Source organism: Condylura cristata, unplaced genomic scaffold, assembly GCF_000260355.1.
Source record: "Condylura cristata isolate star-nosed mole 26May11 unplaced genomic scaffold, ConCri1.0 scaffold00013, whole genome shotgun sequence".
Classification (NCBI taxonomy): Eukaryota; Metazoa; Chordata; class Mammalia; order Eulipotyphla; family Talpidae; genus Condylura; species Condylura cristata.
Window position 1 is genome coordinate 45974707 of NW_004567114.1, and position 21072 is coordinate 45995778.

The following is a 21072-nucleotide window of genomic DNA, read 5'->3' on the forward strand; positions in this document are numbered from 1 at the left end:
TGTATCAAAATAACAATCCAAGAGGGAGAAAAGCTTTCATCACAAATATCTAAGCAACGAAACCTAAAGTAACCATAAGACGCAATTATTCTGCCAACATTTTAAAGCTATTCACTCTACCTCACATATATTTAAATCCTGATATATGTCTGTTCTTTGTGGTCAAAATTAAGAGAATTAATCACACAAATAGGCAAAAAGAAAGTAGAATCATTGTATAGGGATACTAAGAATCGGGGAAATTGCATTTGAATTCTAAATTTGCATTTCATTTGTCAGATAATTTGATCAGGGGACAAGGGAGGAAATATGCATGGAAAAAAATCTGTACTTGTCATCATCCAATAAAGAATATGTTTCTTTTTTTTGAAGCTTAGTTCAAAACTATTATTGCAATCTAATCAACTAAAGGAACAGTAATTTTCCTTCAAGATATAATATAAATAAGTTCTTTGATAATTTATATATGAAGATTAAATAAGTAAGATTTTGCATTTATTGAAAGCATGCATCCAAATTAGAACTGATTTTAAAACTTCATGATTAAAAAAAAAAACTTGTAGATCAAGAAATGTCTTAATCACACATCATTTGGAACAGCTTAAAAGCTCTTACAGGGGCCTCCCTGGTGGTGCAGGTGTTAAAGGCACAGTGCCAGCCACCGCAGCGTGTGTAGTTCCATCCCTGGCAGGCCAGGGAGCTGACCCACATGGCACAGCAGACCTCACCCACTGCTCCCACAGCAGTGTGTTTCAGTGGATCTGCCTGTTCTGCTCCCCACTCTATCTCTGGTGAATCCTTTCACTCCCTGCACCTCTGGCCTACACCCAGTTCTTGTATGCAGAAGTAAATAAATCTTTAAAAAAAAACAAATAAGTAAAAGCCATTACATAGATGAGAACAATCAAGTACTGCACAAAAAAAAAAAAAGAGAATGTGCCATGAAATGTGCCCAGCATTTTGAATAGGAAAGATTTGTCCAAATGAGTCCTTTTCAATTGTGCTGATGTTATTCAAACAATATAACTTTCTTTTCTCTGCCCAGATCCTTGCAGGTTTCCTGATTTAAACCTCTAATGAACAAAATTTGTCCCTAGAGAAGTAACGATGAAATTTGAAAAGTAGTGAACCGAGGAAATGCTTAAATACTATGGAATAATAAAATGCAATTATTCACAAGAATAATTTAGAAGTTATGCATATTGGTGTTGGCCATTAATATGTGTCAAAAGGTATATTGCAGAAAAACATACCATATGCTTATATTTTTATAAAGAAAAGACCACATCTATAGATAGATAGATAGATAGATATTTAGATATAAGTATAATATATTATATATATGTGATATATATTATATATGATATATCATATATATCATATATAATATATATGTATATTTAATATATATATAAATATATATATTTCTATATTAGTATTGAAGAATTGAAAAGTGTTGCAAGATAAACAATAGTAAACATTGGTTAGTGCTAGGGAGTTAAATAAGAGTTTATAAGAGAAAACATCATTTCCTTAGAATTCTTATAATTTGTAAAAAGCACACACTTTGAAAAAATCTGATAACAGTTTTGATTAGTTTACATTTTGAGATAATTGTAGATTCATATTCACTTATAATGAATAATACAAAGATAAGACTTCTGTGTCTTTTGCATAGTGATAATGTGCAAAAATATAATGAAATATCTCAACTATAATAATGACACTGATTCAATCAAGATACAAAAGGTTTCACTTAGTTCAAGGACTTTTTATGTTGCCTTCTTAAAATCTCACACAATTTCCTCCCACCCTCACCTATTCCAAACCCATACACTGCTGAGAGAGCAGCTGGCGAGATAGAAGAGGTCTGCTGCATTTGGGTCAGCTCCCTGGCCAGGAAATGAACTCATGCTGCAATGGCTGCCAATAGTGTCATAGTGCTGAGACTTAACCTCTTGAACCACCAGGAAGGCCCCAATTCTTACCAAAGATAGTCATCCACATGTGTGGGTTTATTTCTGGGTTCTCAGAATTATTCTGCTGGTCTATATGCCTACTTTAGTTTCAATACCATATTTTGCTTATTAGAGCTTTATAGTGTATTTTGAGTTCTACAAATGTGATGGCATGGCTTGTTAGACCGGCTTTGACTGCAGTCTTTTGTAGTTTCATGTGAATTTCCATAATGCTTGTCTACTTTGAAGAATGTCTCTGGATATTGGTTAAGAAATTGCATTGAATCTGCATATTGCTTTGAGTAAGACATTCAAATTAACAATGCTAAGTCTTCCAAAACTTGAGATGGTAATTAATCTCTTTTCATTATCTTGTGTTTTCTATTTCTTTTAATAATGTCTTATAGTTTTCATTGTATAGTTCTGTCACCTCCTTTGTTAAATTTACTCCTAGGTGTCTAATTCTTTAATGATAAAATCATGAATGAGATTGTTATTTCTTATTTCTTTCTCTTCTCACTTGTTACTGTCATATAGGAGCGGAACTTCTTATTTCTTTCTCTTCTTGCTTGTTACTTTCATATAGGAGCAGAACTTTTTGAAAATTTGTTTTATAGCCTACTAACTTTACTATTGCAATTCTTTCTTTAGTGTAGTCTTTAGGATTTTCTGCATAATTATCATGTCATTTGGAAATATTGATAATTTTACTTCTTTTCCAATTTTACATCTTTATCTTGCCTAATTGCTCTAACTAGGATTTCCAACACTATCTTGCATAGTGGTGGTGAAAGTGAACATCTTAATCTTTATCGTATCTTATAGGAAGTGCTTTCATTTTTCAACATTGAGTATGATGCTAGTTGTGGATTAATCATATATAGCTTTATTATGTTGAGGTATGTTCTATTTACCCCCATTTCTTTGAGAGTTTTATCATAAATGGATGTTGAATCTTACAATTCATTCTTTACAGCTATTAACCTGATCATCTGATTTTATCTTTCTTTGTAAATGATACCAGTTTGTGAATGTTGAACCATTCTGTGTCCCTGGGATAAATAAAACCCACTGGTCATGATGTAGGATCCTTTTGTTGCATTGTTGAATTTGGTTTGCTAAGATTTTATCCAGGATTTTTGCATCTATGTTCAACAGGGTTATTATTCTCTCTCTTTTTTTTTTTTTATGATATCTTTGTCTGGCTTTGGTATCAGAATGATGCTGGCATCTCAGAACATGTCTGGAAGCATTCCCTCTTTCTCTAAGGTTATTTGAGTCTCTCTTTTGTTGTCTGATGTGGGTCTGTATTGCTATATGTGCCCCTGTTTGTACTGCTGTGCTATATCCTATAGGTTAGGTTCTTATAGGCTGTGTCTTCACTTTTGTTCCTCTCCAATTTTCAATTTGTTCTTTGACTTACTTTTTAACCCAATGGCTATTCAGCTGTGTCTTAATAAATACCCATGTTAGAGGCTTTTCCTGCTTTGTATATATGTGGTTGATAGTATTATGGTCTGAAAAGATACCTGACATGATATCTGTCTTCATGAACTTACTGTCATGAATTGTGAGCAATTCCCACTGGTGAAAGTGGGCTGTTGAGGTCTTCTACTACTGTTGTGTTGCTAACAATGTCCGGTTTCAAGTTTGACAAGTGTTGCCTGATATATTTTGATGTTCCTTTGTTTGACATATATATTTTGATGAGTTTTATTTCTTACTAATGTGTTGATCGGTTAACAGTGTCTGTCTCTGTCTCTTCTTACCTTTTTTAGCTGGTATTTCATTTTACCTAAATATGATTATCCCCATTTGGGGGAGGTGGGATCTCCTTTGCTTCTAGGATTGTTTACCAACCTTTTACCTTCAGCGTATGTTTATTTTTTGGAGCTTAAGCATTCACACCAGGTCCAGTTCTGCATCTCTGCCAACTCTCCAAGAAAAGCACAAAATGCCCACTCATAAGACTGATTACTAAGTTTCTTACTACATACTCTGTAAGCCTGAGATTGCATGGGAGGAAAAATGTCTTCCTCAGCTCCCTAAAGTAAGCGCAGACAACCACTGGAGCCCAGAGATGGGGTAGAGGGGGTGTAGGTGGCATTTTTTCCCCTCTTCCGTTTATTTGGCAACATTTAGAGACATTTTGATTGTTGTGGGGCTGGGAAACAAGAGGATCGTGCTACTGTCATCTAGTGAGTGGATACTGGGATATTTTTGAACATTCACAATTCATAGAACAGCCACCCATAATAAAGAATCATCCCACACCAAATGTCAACAGTGCCAAAGTTGATATGCTCAACTTATGTTTGGAATCTAGTTTTAATCTTCAGTTATTCTGTGCACCTTTTGGCCTATCCAACTATTTGTGGAACTCTGAATGCTGGATTTAGAGTGACCAACCTCCAAACACAGAGATAACACACCCTGCCAAGACTGTCTTATCCTTTGGTTTTTCCCTCAAGGGACTTCAGTGTGGCTCCAAGTCAAGATGGCTAAGGCAAAGAACAATATTTCTTATTTATCCTGGGAAAAATATTGTTTATATAAACACATGTCCTTAGCTTAAGAATTGTTGGAGTTGGAGACAACTGTTGGAGGCAATGAGAAAGAAATAAGAACAAAATCTAGGTTGCATTAAAAAGATGAACAGAGGTATCTGGTAGGAGCAGTCTTGTAACTCAGAGCAGTACCTCGGGCTCCTGATTCTGACATGCCATGCAATCCTACACAAAATTCTGGTAGCTGAAGCACCCAAAAAGGATAGGCAGAAGAAACAGAATGCCATAAAAAACAGAATTCACTCATCTAGTGTTCATCCATCATCTGATGCTCTTCCTTCTTAAATTCTAATTCTATTTGAACACTTCAAAATATACTTTCGTGTGTGCTTTTGTTCTGAAAGTCTCCAACTGTACAGGAACTCTGAGCCTGTGTCTAATACTGGTTCCTCCTCACATCCAGTACCTGCACTAAGAGATAGCACTCCTGTTCACAGCACAAGCACCCAGGCCTTTATTCTCTCTGTAAAGTCTGTCAAATGGGCATCTTTTTTCTACTGGATCCACAGAAAACCTAATTGTCAATACCCAACTGATCTTGTTCAGCAACCATGAGTAAGTCCAGGTCTTAACTGAAAACATTTGCCCACCTTTGCTGACAAACACCAGGTCAAAGACAACAGTAGGGACTCTTGTCTTTACATGCTTTTGTTTCCCTAATGGGCTTTCTGAGCACATTCCTGACATCACAGCCAAGAGTGTTTTCTGGGGTTGAAACTATTTTAAAGACTTAATGAGGCAGCAGTATTCTGTGTACTAACAAGAGGTTTGCTGCTACAGCCAAGAATAGTAACAGAATCTTCTTCCTTGTTGTCATTCACACATACAAATACACACACACATGCACACATAAAGAGTCTCTCTCTGGATGAGATTCTCTTGTTATTATTTTTGTTTTGAATATCCCTGCCAGAGTGAAGTTTATAGAATGGGCAAAATATCTTTACTAAGACTCTCTAGCTTTACTTCCAGGAATATGCCACAATCAACAAACCGTCAGTATCTGGAGGTGACAGGCTGGAGTAGAGTCTCAGGCTAGCATCTGGTAGTTGTGGCCACTAAGCCCATCATTCACCTCCGTAAAGCTAGGAGACACCTGGTCAAATGGAGCACTTAGCCTAGACACCTGCTGGTTTCTGGTGGGACAAAAATGTCTGTGGGCTGTGCCTGTGCCATAGTGTTTGGCACACAGGAGTCATTTATACTGTGTCCTTGGAAAGGTCTAGAAAATAAATTTAAAATATATACATTTAGGGGCTCTCCCTGGTGGCACAACGGGTTAAAACACCGCATTATGAAGCTCTCTGAAGCCACTGCAGCGCGAGTTGATCCCCGCCTGGGAGGTGACCCACTTGGCGTGGCAGACCTCTCCTGACCAGCCCAGTGCTCCCCTCAGAAGTGGATTTCAGTCAGTCTGCCTGTTCTGCTCCCCACTCTGTCTCTAGTGATTCCTCTCACCCACCACATTTCTGGCCTATACCCCAGTTCTGTAAGCATAAATAAATAAATATTTAAATATATATATATGGATATATATGCAAATTTAAAGAGAATGGTTTTCACTGAAGTATCGTAAGACTCATAAATTGAACTTTTTTAAAAGAAACAGTGATCTTAGAATAAAAATTCACTGCTAATAATGCTAAGATGTAACAGAAGACTGAGTTTTCCATTTTAAACACCTGTCACTTCAATATTAAATACTCACAAGGGCTTAGAAAGGAACGGCACCAGTGAGGCATTGTTCAGATCTACAACTAATGTTCTTTGAAGCAGTTTTTGAAAGAACCTCTCAATTTTTTCCACTTCGAAGGGAGGTTACACTGCCCTTGGCGGGAAATTCAAAACTTTAAAGAACTACAGTAACTTAGGATTGTGCACATACGTAGCATTTACCCAGGAGAAACACTACTCTCCTTCTAGACACCTACTTCCATTTTCATGTCGTAGTTCTGACCCAGTACGCGCTGTATGAGCTCCTTCACCGTCTGGTCGGAGGCCAGCTGAGCCTCAGACTGCAGCAGAGAGGTGATCTCCTCCAAGGACATGGTGATCCCTAGACCCAGTGGCGGCAGCGTGAGCCGCGGGGTGGCCCTGCCCGCGCCAGCTTCCAGCGAGTCGCGGGGAGCAACGCTCCTCCTGCCTATTTTGAAAACTGACCCGGCCCCTTCCCGGGTCTCGCTGGCAGTCGCGGCCTGGTGCTCCAAAGCCATGCGACTCTTCCCCCTGCTCCTCCGCCGCGTGTCCACCCTGCCTTCTCTCTCCTCACTGGAGACGGAGCTGCTCTTCCCTTTGGCCTTTCTGGGCTCTGCGGCCGCAGCCTCATGCTCCTGGTTCGAGCCACGGTGGACGACGGGGTTGATGGCCACGGGGCGCGGAAGCTTAGGGCCCCAGCGGGCCCTGGGCCTCCCTCGGGGTGGAGGGGGCGGCATCAGGACCACAGATTTGGCGGTACCGGCGTGGGAGGCGATGACCGGTGGCTTCTTCTGGGGCCGATGCCGCAGGAACGCGGAGCTCCGTAAGTAGAAGTCCTGGGGGCAAAAGGGTTGGCTCTTCCCATAAGTGGCCGCCTCGCTGGACCCCGGGAGGTGAGCTGTGCCTTCCCGACCCCAGTGAAAGAGGGCATCGGAAGATGTCTCCAGGCCTTTAGCCGCAGGCAACCCTGATGGCTTCAGGAGCCCTGCAGGAGAAACGCTCTCCACCTCCTCTTGCCTGGCCAGGCCTGGGGACTCGAGGCCAAAGATGGGGCTTTCATCCACAGTGGGCCTGGAGAGCAACTTCTGCTTGAATTGAAGAAAATCCTTTTTATTTTCCTGGCGAACCTTCTCAAGCTCTTTAAAGATGTATGTTTCTTCTGTTCCTTTCAGTCCGAAGTGCTTCCGAACCGTGGACATCTTAATTAATTTGTTCTGTAAGATAACAACATATGAATGTATGACATGTAATATATATATATATATAGAAAGCAAAATTTCTTTGATAAATAAAATGCCAGCTTATGGTAGAATGGTCATCGTGCTCTCTGAAGCACAAGTGGGTAAGATTAGTGTATATTATTTTAAATCCACTTATTGTTCTTGTCATAGGACCTACTTACAACTTTTCTTGAAAGGGAATTTCTGAAAGCCCTTCTGGGTTTATTTTAACATTTTGTTACAATTTAATTGCAGTGTCTATGGTCTCTCTTACTTAGAAGGAAGACCATAGTAAGCGCAGACATTGAAAATCCAAAAGGGCCTTGCTAAGAGAAAATACAGGTCATCAACCGTGGTCTAGAACCAGATCACAAACAGGTTTTTCAATTGCTCAGAGTTTTTAAAACATTCTAACCAACAGACAACAATTTTAAATTGAGAGATTATCACGTTCAAATCCAGATTTGCCATTTCTCTGGGGATAAAAGAAGGTGGCAATTCTCAGAAAGCAGGAACTAAATCCTTACATATGTAGCTGGTTAAGCAATTTCCCCTTCTCCAGCTGGTCCTAGATACTCACTGCCCACCCAGCCCACTTCTTTCAATGTGTCACCTGAACTAAAACAGAGTGTATGATGGGAGAAGGACAATCAGCCACAGACAGGTCCTGGGAGCTAAATGCCAAGTGTCTGTACTTTTTATGTGGGCCACTGGAAATCACTTGAGTTTTCAGTAGAAAAGTGGCTTGATTGGATTGGTGTCTTAGGGGGTGTTAATATTGAGTAGGAGAAAAAACAAAGTGGGGCAATTAATAGTCTTCTAGCTTGAACCTAAGGCTGACAGAAAAAAACAGAGACTGGCAATAACAGATTCCTTGGCACCTTCACGTGTGGGACAGAAGAGAAACACAAGCAGTCGGTTAGGAAAATGAGTAGAATCAAGTCCTCAGACACCAAGGAGAGAAGAGTTTCAAGAAATAAAGGTTAGGGGAAAATAAAAACAGAAACTAATTAATAATTTTGTTTAAAAAAACTTATTCTTAGAAAACCCAAGGTCAAGTTCCTTTCCAAAAAAAATAAAGCAGAAACACCTTTGGAATATCATCACTATTTGCAAATATGATTATCTAGAAAACCTAAGCTCTAGAGAATTATTTAGAATTATAGTAGAGTTCTGCCAGCCACTTTCGTAAAAGTAACTTCCCTTATACCAAAACTATACATTCAAAACATAATAGTAAAATTCCAGTTATATTCTTTTAGAATTAACTAGGATTAAGCATAACAAGAATGTACTGAAGCTACAAGAAAAAGAATTTTATTGAAGCCAACAAAAGACAGACTCAGTTAAATAGACTTAATGTCCCTTAGTGGAAAAGCCAAATATTTTATTTATATTAGGTTTTCCCAAAATAATGTACTAGCTTAATGCCAGCATAGTCAAAATCATAGTAAAAATGATGCTGCTAATTTCAAAGAGTACCTATTTATTTGAAATATAAACAGGATAGAGACCCAAGTTTCTAAAAGAAAATAATGACAGTAACAATAATAATAACAAGCAAGAAGGGTGCAAAATGTATACAGATGAAAGGATTAAAATTGAAATGCTGGTAGAATCAACATGTAGACTGAGTAAGCAAGAGTTAAGATGAATTACAAGTACAACATTAAATAGTGATAAAGGAAGAATTATTCAATAAGTTGTTCTGAGACATTTGGGCAACCATCAGGGGAGATTATTTATACCATGTACCAGCCTAAGTCCAGATAGATGTAAGACAAAATGCAGAAAACAATTTTTATTTTACTATGCTTTCCTTGTTTTCACCTGTCTTTTATCAACTCATGGAAAAATTATCTTTGCAGGGTCCTCCCTGGTGGCACAGCAGGTTAAAGCACTGCACTAAGAAGCTTAGGCCACTTCCGCATCAGTTAGATCCAGGCCTGCCCCGGAGGAGATCCACATGGCACCCCGGGGAAGTATGCCCGCTGTTCCCCTCAGCAGTGTACTTCATCTGCCTGTTCTGCTCCCCCACTCTGTCCCTGGTGAATCCTCTCACCCTCCGCATCTCTGGCCTGTACCCCAGTTCTGTATGAATAAATAAATAAATCTTTAAAATAAATAAAGTAACTAAAATAAATAAAAATAAATTATCTTTGCAGGCATTCTTCATTTATCATGTATCATAGGCAATATGAAGAAAAATTGAACCTTTAAATATAGTCATATTGCTTAGATCCCAAAATTATCTGCTGAGCTTCTCCAACCAAAGTCTTTACTTATGACAGAGTTCTAAAATGGGAATCAATAATATTTCATTCTTACCTAGTTTCACCAATGACTAGACCTTGGGCCATCAATTCTATATACAACAAGATTTCAAATTAAAAAATGGAAATAATAATCTGTTGATTCTCTTCATGACCATAGTATATGAACATTAGAAATGATTTCTAGAACTCTTAAGGAAGTTTCTTTATTTTAAAACGCTGTGTAATCCTACACAGAACAGCCTAGCATTCTGCCTGTTCTTATTTACACAGGTGGTAGTATGTTCACACTGACACCATCTACATTTCCTCCTACAAAGGACTAAAAGGTAGTATCTGGAACAAAGCACAGACCAGAAGCACATTAATACCTGATGAGAATCTGACTTCACTCTTCCAACTGCACTTCCCTTTTGTTCCTTAGTTCCTGCTTCACATTCCCTTTCCAACTTCTCTCATGCCCCTCCCTTGCTATTGAATTTTAACAAGTCTTCATTGTTTATCATTTCTCAGTACATTCCCTTGAGGTCTCCATAGGAGAGTTGCTCTTTATATGTGAAAAATAAACCAACAAGATACAGAACTTCTAAATTTGATGAGAACTTCTATTGTGTTTTCAAGGGAGGTGTTATTCCAACACAAAATGGGCCAGTCCATCAAAGCTTGGTGCCTTTATCCCCTACCTACACACTACACAGTCCCCCTCCCTCCACACTACAAAATATGTAAAATGATTTTTCAACATCGGTTGTCATGGAAAAGTGACATGCTCTTTTTTATTGGTGACAATTTACAGAAAGAAAGAGACTAGCTCTGATTTTGAGTTACTCAAGGAAAAATAACGTTACTGTCCTGAGAGGAAAAAAGATTAACCCACATAAAGTGCCAAGCCTGGTGCTCACAACCCAGGTTGATTAAGTTTATACTGTTGAGTGAATTCTCTAGATTCTGGAGGTAGGTTGTTTTCTGTTCTCACAAGTGTGGTACAGAAGATCCAGAGCGCTACTTTAGACTTCAAAGTGGAAAGAAAGCAGACTGCCTGATGACTTGGTTTCAAGCTCCAAGAACCCACTCACACAGAGAATAAAGCCCTTCATCCGACAGGCCTTGCTCATGAGAGTGTTACACTGGAGCCGAAGCTCCACTGTATGGCTCTTCTGGCCCTGAGCGCTTGGATTTTGCTCACAGGCACTTCAGTAGGAGGGGACCCTTTAAGGACATGACTTAGCTTTTCTTTAATCCATGACCAAATACCATCGCAATTCACATCATAAATTTTACACCAATATCAGCTTCCAATGCACAGCAGTAAAGTTTCATGAGAAGTTTTAAAGGGAAAAGACTATCTCATCCAGTAAAATCTTCAGCAGAACAAGAAAAATAAAAATATTCTGAAAACAATATTTGCTTTTGAAATATCAGGGGTAGAAACAAGATCTGTCTGTACATTGGTTATGATTTATGAAAAAGCCTAAATTAAGTACTATACACTTTAACAACTTTGCTAAAAGAATGAAATAATAGTAATTTTAGCAATTTCCCCACAATTTCTGTTACACTTGTTTTATTTCCTTTAACCCTATCAATAGAAATAAAATACTATCAATAATACTAACTGATATATTATGCTGGTTAAAATTATAAAGACCATAAAGAACAGCTTTTTTAAGCATAGAACTCCACCAAGATTTCAATGACTATACGACATTTATTCAATTCTTTATAACCAGTACTGAGAGTATGTTCATGTCCCTGGTGAATATATATATATATATATATATATATATATAAAACTAGAAACATAAGTAAATACATAGCAGGCAATGGAACAACACAACATCCCACCTGCAAATTATACTCCCCATGTTCTACTTGTACTTATCCTCTTTGAATTCTTCATCAAAATGCTTAAATAGAAGTAGGAACCTTTCATTATTGTTGTCATTATGCTTTGATGTGTTAAATGTTGCATGCTCAATTTCAAAAGTACTGAGTGGTCCACAGCTATCGTTTACAGACCATTCCCCTACTAACAACTTATAACCCTGGTAAAATAGAAAAATTAGCTACCTGAGGACTCTTAGAAGTAAGTAAACAAATACAAGCAGATTAGGGAAAAGACTCAAAATTTGTAGAAACCTTTTCCTGGAGGTGAGTTTCCAATTTTATTATTTTTGTCTAAATGATGATCATAACGCCAAATGGCACAGTGTAGGTGGAAATGAGTTTGATAGAATGTCCTCCAACATTCTGGGTAGAAAAATTACAGAGGGAAGTCCAGGTACTATCCATCACTAAGGGATGAGAGAGAAATCCTAGAGGAGATAAAAGCCAAAGGAGGTTATGCCCAAAATCACAAGACGAAAGAAACTGTCCTCTGACTCATACATATGGTGGGCAAACTCAAAGCAACACAGGGAAGGTTTAGGGTCTTCGCTGAGATTTAGCTGAACTTAATTTCGGCCAAATTCTAACCACAGATATAGCTTACAAAAGTGAATCTAAAAGTGGTTAATTGCCCTCTCAAAGAAAAAATTCTTCAAAGAGATATAATTTAGAACACAGAATCTACACCAAAAAACATTATCAATGTCTAGGCTATAACAAAAAGAAATACTTAGCATAAAATGATTCAGGAAAAATACAACCTATTCTCAAGGACAAAGATAATTAACAGACAGCCTAAAATGACCCAGATATGAAATTATTAAGCAAGGAGTTTTAAGGCAACTAAAAGTCTATCAAATAAAAAACAAAAAAATAATTGAGAAATTTCATACAGTTAGTTCTTTCCAAAATATCAATAAAAAAATTTTAAATCCTAGCTAGACTATTCAAGAACAAAAGAGAAAACAGGAGATACCAATATCAGAGATTTTCACTATAGATCGTAAGTATATTGAAGAAGAATATGATAACAACTTGATGCCAACAAACCCAACTGATGAATTTTCAAATCTCTGAAAATTGCAACTTTACCAAAATTAACATATGGAACAGAAAATCTGAATAATCCTACAGCAAATTGATTTATTTGTTATCAAAAACCTTACCACAATTTTCCAAGCCTAGATGGTTCTTTCAATATTCAGGAAAGAAATACTACCAATGCCATAGAAATGCTTTCAGGAAACAGAGGAGGTAAAAAAGGACAACTGCTTTCTGAGACTTGTATAATACTAGTGGCATCTTGTTACAGGGAACCCCAATGTGAAATGGGTTAGCCTGACTGTGCGCGCTCACCTGCTCACTTAACGGTACTTATAATAAAACCTGACTGCAGGCACCCACAAAAAAGGTTAATAAAGGGGTCATTTCCAAAAAGGGGAAATGACTCAGGGAGAGAGATAAATTGGTGAGTGTGTCCTGCCAATTCTGCTGAGCTGGGACCCTGGGAAAAACTAAGGACCCTCAAGGCTCACAGGTCTGGTTAGCTCCACTCTCAGTCCCAGCATCCTCCTTTTGGTGGTGGTGATAATATGGGATTTGTAGTCGCTGGTGTCTTGGATATCTTAGGTCTAGAGTGGGGGCAGGGTTCATAAAACCTGTCTGTGGAGTTTGTTCCCCCACCAACAATCCTTCCCCCACCAACAATCTGACAAGGCTTTTTAAAAATTTCATACATACTAATATCCTTCATGAACATAAATTTAAAAATTTTTAATAAAGTATTAGTTTTATCAACTCCAAAATATTTTTAAAAGGTAATGCATGTTAATCAAACAAAGTTTATCCCAGGTTTGAAATTTTCATTTAACTTTTGAAAATCTATATCGTTCACAATATTAACAGAATATAAAAGGGAAAAAATGACCTTTTCAATTTATAGTGAGAAATTATTTGAAAAAACCTAATACCCATTTACAACAAATAATTAAATAACTTTGGGCAAACTATGAATCATAGGGCACCCTCACTCTGATTAAGAGAATTTATTTTTTAAAAATACATTATATTGATGTTTCCCTATTAAAACTGAAAAGTAGGCTCTCTCTGGTGGCACAAGGGGTTAAGTCTTAGCACTATCAAGCTACAGTCCGCCACCGCCACCGCAGCAGAAGTGATCATCTACCAGGGAGGTGACCCACACGGCTCAGCACATCTCCCCTCAGCAGTACACTTTGTCAGTCTGCCTGTTCTGCTCCCCACTCTGCCTCTGGTGAATCCTCTCACTGCCACACCTCTGGCCCACATCCCAGTTCTTGTATGTATAAATAAATAAAATAAATATTTTAAAATCAATAAAATTGAAAACTAGAAAAAAATGACTAAACTCTTACCATGTTTATTCAACATTGTCCTGGATATCCTAGCATTGCAGTGTGGTGAGGAAGTGAAGGAAAAGGGATAAAGATTGAAAACAGAAAGGTAAAACTGCCTTTTTGCAGATGACACAATTATAAGTTAAAAGTCTCAAGGAATCTACAAGGGAATTGCTAATACTAATGAGTATCAAGGTTGTATGTAAAAATAAGTTTATCAAACAGAGTCAATTGCATTTTTATTGTGTAAGCATCAAATAATGGGAAAGTAATTTTTTATTCCTTTTACACTAATGCCAAAAAATAAAAATATTTAGGAATTAGTCTAGCAAAATTTATCCAAAATCTTTACAATGAAATCATAGAACATTGCTGAGAAAAATTAAAGCGTTATATAAAAGGATACATAGACCATGTTCATAAACTGGGTGGTTCTTCATCGTTAAAATGACAGTTAACTCCAAAGACATCAATAGATTGAATGCAATCCCAATCAAAATTTCAGAAGGCTCTCTATAGAGGTTAGGTTGATTCTAAATAGCATATATAAAGTCAAATGACTTAAGGTAGCCAATATGATTTTTAGGATAAAGAGAGTTGAAGGACTTCCAGTATCCAATTTCAAAACTTATGTTAACGCAAAGGTCTTAGCAGAAACTTATTAGGAAGCTTCCATCTAGATAAAATTCTAGAAGCTGCAAGTTATTCGATAAGTTAGGACATGGCAGAGCAGCAGTTGGTTTGGGGTGGGAGAAGGGGTATGAGAGCAGGGGTGGGTAGCAAAAGGGACAGAGGAAAGGTTATCTTGATTGCAGAAATAATGCCAAAGGTGTATAGATTTGTCAAACGCATTAAATTGTAGCCTGCACACATATTATACATACTGTACATTCTGTGCAGTTTGTTGAATATAAATAATGTGTCAATGAAGTTGTAAACTTTTATTTGCATTTTTAAAAAAAACGAACTGCTGAATTACACTGAGCTCTACAACAGTATCACTGTGGACCTGCTTCTTCAGTTAAGCCCTACTTCGTGCCAAAGAGTTCATTTTGTTTTAGGGCCACAGTCAGGAAACAGCTCATTTGACCCCAGTTTTGACACACTGACACCAGTTGGGGAGACCTCAGTGGTGGTTAACTTTTGCCTAAAACAACCAGCCCTTCTCAAAGAATAGCAGATGCAGGTGTTGGAAACTGAATTTCCTCCACTGTGACCTTTCACCCTTCCTACTTCCCCTCAAATCACTCCCCTCCCAATCCTGCCTTTCTCACTCCTTTTCAGAATGTCCCCACCACCTAGTTGACACACTCTACCCATCTTTTCCTTCCTCAAGGCTTTTCACTCCCAGTTTCTCCTCAACCCTGTCCTCCACCTCCACGGTAGCCCAGCCCTAGTCCAGTTCTTTAGGTGACACCAGCCAGATCTGCTCCGCCTGTTGCGGCTTCTCCTTCCCAGAGTATCCCCAGATCACTTGCGCCCCAGTTGAAATCAACCTCTCACCTGGCTATAGGGCCAACTCTGCTCCCAGTCAAGTGGCGTGGAGATTGGTGCCCTGCTCCGGACAGTGTCCCCAACTCTTCCCCGGGCTGGGGGGCAGCCCCACCCCGCACCCACCAGTAAAGCACCAGTTTTACTGGCAGTTAAGAGGATGCGTTCTGTTGCCCAGCAACAAGCTGGTCACCGCCCCCACCCCCATGCTCCTAACCTCTTGGTCCCCCAACACTGGGCGCCTACCCCGGAGTGTTTGTTTCTGCCTCGCCTAAAGGCGGCTTCCTACCAGGATCCGGAAATAGGCTGAGAGGCCTGAGTCGCAGATCCCAAAGAGCTGCCTGAAGAGAGTGCCTTATACTGCCTCCTTTTGCCCATTTTACCCAAATATATCTTTAACACCCTGGTTCTTTCTGCTATTCAAATAGTAAAACTGGACCCAAAGGTCCCCCTCCCTCCCCCCACATCCCACTTATGGTTTTAAAGTCTAAGTCTGCATTACAAGCCAGTTAACAACAGGTCCTCCCTGGTGGCACAGCGGTAAAAGCACAGCACTAAGAAGCTAAAGCCACTTCCCGCATGAGTTCTATCTCCGCCCTCTGCCCCTGGAGGTAATCCACAGTGGCTCAGCAGACCTCTCCTGACTGGCCCCGCTGCTCCCCTCAGCAGTGTAGGTCCTCATTTGGCCTGTTCTGCTCCCCACTCTGTGTCTGGTGAATCCTCTCACCACCCCTGCACTTCTGGCCTGTATCCCAGTTCTGTATGCATAAATAAATAAATCTTAAAAAAAAAAAAAACACCCTCTAGGGGGTATTTTCCATGCTCTCCACTTTGAGCTCAATTCCTGGAAAAAAACAAAAAACTTGAAACTTAGGGCATTAGATTCAGACTTCTGGAGAGAATTCCTATTAAAATCCAACATTAGGCAATATTCATCATTCTGATTCCCAAGTTAAGAAGTACCATAAGAAGCAAAAATTGGTATTACTTATGAAAGTGGAATGTATGCATATTTTCTAACCCAACAATTCCATCCCTCAAGAAGGCATGCACATGTGCCTCAAGAAATGCATACACCCACTGCACAGCTGCTTCATACTTAATAGGTAAATATCTGCAACCACCCAAATGAGCATCAAAAGTAGGATGCCGAAGTTCATTGCATGTTTTTATAAAAGACAATATTATACATGAAGGCATGAACAAACCTCACCTTTCTGAAACAACTTAAATGAATGGCTTACAAATGTAATGTTGAGCCAAGAACCAGAAACAATGCAGTAAACACTGTAACCTAAGCCGGGAGAAGCTATAGTGCTTATGGTCACAAGCTCAGCTGATAGATCAGATATAAATGCAAGAAAATAATGATCCTAAGAGTCAGGATAGTATCCACCTTGGGAGGGGATGAAGATGGGGAGAAGGATGAACTATATAAGGAGGGGTTTTGGAGTGCCAATAATGTTCTACTTTTTAACCATGGTGTTTGCTACTCAAGTTTTTTCTTTGGGATAAGTCATTGGCTTCTGTTTTGTTCATTTCTTCTATTATATTTCATTATTCATTAAAAGAGTCAAAAGAACAAAACGCAAGTTGATGCAATAATATAGATGAAAGTGCCTTGCTCAAAACCTGGTAATTACTTAGCAGGCCCTCAAATGTTTATTTTATATTCTTCTACCAACTTCTCTCCCCAAGTACTCAGGCAACTAATAAATAAGATAAAGAAAATGGCAAATAAGGACCCTCCCTGGTGGCGCCACACAGTGCTCACTACACACTAGGAAGCTATGCTCAGCCACTTCAGCACTGAATTAGGTGCTGGCCAGGGGGGTGACCCACATGGCTTGGTAGACCTCTCCTATCTCAACATCCCACTGCTCCCCTCAGCAGTGCACTTCATCAATCTGCCTGTTCTGCTCCCCGCTCTGTCTCTGGTGAATCCTCTCACCGTCTCTGTACCTCTGGCCTGTACCCAGTTTTATATGCATAAATAAATAAATCTTAAAAAAGAAAATGGCAAATAAAATCTTTTGGAAGTTCTCCATGAGACTCCAGATGCTGGAAGGGATGTGATGCTTTCTAGTATTCTGTTCAAGATGAGAAAAGACTCTAAGGCCGGAGACCTTAGAATGGCCAAATGTGGAAATGGATGTGCTCAGGCATCCTCAGATCCCCCCCACAGGAGCTCCCCACAGGTACACAGAGCCAGGGCCAGGTGAAGACAGCTAGCTTTGCCACTTGAGCAAGCTGCTTTCCTCTCTGGGTTTCTACAGTCTCCTATGTAAAATTTAGACACTAATCTTACCTTGAAGGACTGATGCTTTCCTCCTCACATAGTGCTCAACAATGGTTGCTGAATGCCCACAAGATAAGAAGCACCCTGAAGAGAAGGACCTACCATGTGTGAGGTTTCGGTGCACTCCATTGCATGCTCTGAGGAGGCATTCTAAGCATGGGAAGAATCCCATAAGACCAGGAGTAAATTACTTTTCTGTGCTAAATGAAATAGTAAGCAAATAACCAAAGTGCTTATGAAGTGGCTAATTGTTCGTGGCACCATCCTGGCTGCTGAACAAAAATAACTTATAGACTATGTTCCATTTGTAAAAATTTGGGCCTTGTTGGCAGCCTAAGGGTTAAGTCAGCACCATCACCACCGCGGGCCAGGGAGCTGACCCACAGGGCCCAGCAGACCTCTCCTGTCTCACCTGCAGCTCCCCTCAGCAGTGGATTTCAGTAGATACACCTATTCTGTTCTCCACTATGTCTCTGGTGAATCCTCTTACCCACACCTTTGTCCTACACCCCACTTCTACAAAATAAACATTTTTTAATGTAACATTAGTATCTGAGTATCAGTAATTAATGGAAAATTAATGTAACATTGAAATTTATATATCATATTGTTAAGAAATGGCAAATAAATATATTTCATTAAGATGTTAACTTAGGGCCCTCCCTGGTGGCGCAGCGGGTTAATGCACTGCAAAAGAAGCCTAAGCCACTTCCACACGAGTTTGATCCCCACCTGCCCCAGAGGAGATCCACATGGCGCGGCAGACCTCTCCTGACCCGCCCGCTGCTCCCCTCAGCAGTGTACTTCGTTGATCTGCCTGTTCTGCTCCCCACTCTGTCCCTGGTGAATTCTCTCACCCTCCGCATCTCTGGCCTGTACCCCAGTTCTGTATGAATAAATAAATAAATCTTAAAAAAAAAAGATGTTAACTTAGTATCTGTATGGATAGCCATAGAATAGGATAATATAATCTCTGAGTTAGATGTTATTAGCTTCATTTTACAGAGAAGATACTGATACTCAGATACTAAAGATTTAACTTGGGTTCCCTAACTAGGAACCTCTATCTAGGTCAACTTTCAGAGAGAATGAGGAGAGGGAGGAGCTTTTCTTTCAAGAAGAAAAGGAAAGAAGAGGAGGTATAGTTGTTAGTTATTGATCTAAAGGTACTTCAAATTCATTGATAATATTTATGTCTTCACAAGAACATGTTAATGGTTATAATCTTAAAAAAAGAGGTGAACTGGGCTCAAAACAGCACTATAAAATCATTGAAACACTATCATTTCGCCTAGTTTTGTCACCTTCATCCACTGCCTATGAGTCTTTTGCCCTCTATTATGTACCACATCACAAGTAAAGGAAGAGCCCAGGTAACGTTCAGCTTCTATGTGTCCTGGGACCCTGCCCAAAGAACATTCAGTTTCCATATGTCCAAATTATCTCCACAAACAAATTTTCAATGAAATTTTCCAAAGAGAATTCCAGACCCTTCACAATTAGGGCCTGCCCAAAAGTTTAGCTATTTGGTAAATAATTAAAGTTGCATTTTCACTTCATATCAAAAATATTGGTGGATTTTTAAAATAATTTATGAATTTAAAAATAAAAAATATATAATTCAAATGAAAACAAGTGTTTATAGCAGACATGGATCATTTTCTTAGATGAGAAACAAGTACTCAAATTTTAATTGGCCAATGGAGGCATGTTCCCAAAAGAAGTATTTCTGGTCAATAGAAATATAAGAATATCCAACTTTAGTAGTAATCTCAGAAATGCAACTAACACAATGGTTTGCAATTTTCACCAAATTACAGGGGGGGAGGGAGGTAACAGCATATGTGCATGGAGTTGCCATTTTGCTAGAAGTCATGTCTTTAAAACCAAAAGACTACCTTTTGGTCCTAGAAATTCAACTTTTATTATCTTTTCCTAATGATATTTGTATGTTAAATTTAACAATAATGTTGTTGCTGCATTGGTTTAACCCTTGGAAGGCATGGATCTTGTGTTAGATTTACTGTACTGATGGGGCTTGGCACAGTGACTGGCACACAGAGAGTGCTCATGGATCAACGCGCCTAAGTCATGTCCATGACTTTGCATCAGTTAAGACTGAGTTGCTGCCAGAACACAAGTATGAGAACTGAGGCTAGACTTAGCATTCTAGAAATGAGAAAGTTAAAAATGCTAAGGCATAGGGAATGTACATAAGCTTTCCCCATGAGCCCCTTGGTCACTGAATCTGCTTCAGTAGAAATGCTTGCACCTGGGTACCTTGATCTTCACACCATTCACCACTAGCAAAAGTCTCAGTCCTTGATTTATAGCAAAGGTCAAAAATGAAAAATAAAAGTCAGTTTACCAAAGGTCAAAAATTCTTGGTTACTATCAAATTTTGGCTTTTATTATCAATTATCTTTAACTGTGGTAATAAAATCAAATCAGCAAATTAAAGCAGTGACTGTAAAGCAAATATACTCAGAGTTTGCTCCTCTGCTAGACCCAAAGTCACACTTGCCTGCAGAAGCAGCCACCACAGAAAGCCTAGAGACTTCGGTGCTGGTGCTGCTCTTCCAAGGATGAAGGAGGGAGACTTCTGATGAGTTACAATGTAAAGATGACACAATGGTAAGGATGAATTAAAAGCATCAGCATTTCACTTCCATGAGTCTCGTTCTTCTCATTGGTTACCTTTGGTCCCCACTGGAAACAAGAGTTGTGCTCAAGAGTTTTACTGGAATGAGAGAGAGGGAGGGAAAGAGAGAGGAGGAGAGGGAGAGAAAAGTGAGGAGAGCGGTGGAGAAGAAGGGAGGGAACAGAGAAGAGGGTGTATGGGTGTTGTTAATGAGAACTCAACACAAAGTCTACCTCAGCAGGAACGCTTTACCACCACCACCACCCCCACTGAAGAGGTGGGGGGGAGGAGGGGAAAGGGAGGAAATGGTAGCAAAACCTGTTGAGAGCACAGACTGTAGAGGAGGGACTGCCTGACAGGAGCTGTAGACACAGAAAGGTGACAAAGGACAAACCCCAAGCTCCAGTGACTGGGAAGAAAGCAGAAGGAATCAGCACTCCGCTCTGTTCCTTTGTCCTTCATTCCTTCATCATGGCCCCCAACTGCAAGTCCCAAAATTCAAAAAAAAAAAAAAAAAAAAAACAAAAAAAAAAAATACTGGGTGGTGTGGCTCCAGAAAACAGCATCTGGCGCAGAGAACAGGGCAGAGGAGGGAGACGAACAAAAAAGCTAGCAAAGTCCTCTCCCTGAAGTTGCCTATTCTGCATGAGTCCACAGAAATGAATA

At 39.3% G+C, this 21072-nt stretch overlaps 1 protein-coding gene across 1 annotated transcript in view; it reads right to left on the reverse strand.

Annotated features, from left to right (window-relative positions):
• The window catches only part of LOC101636440, a 53078-nt gene that overhangs the window by 25363 nt on the left and 6643 nt on the right, over positions 1–21072 (reverse strand). The window contains exon 3 of the mRNA XM_004682109.1: positions 6457–7434. Within this exon, the coding sequence (XP_004682166.1) occupies positions 6457–7434 (978 nt within the window). The remainder of the gene's footprint in view (positions 1–6456; positions 7435–21072) is intronic.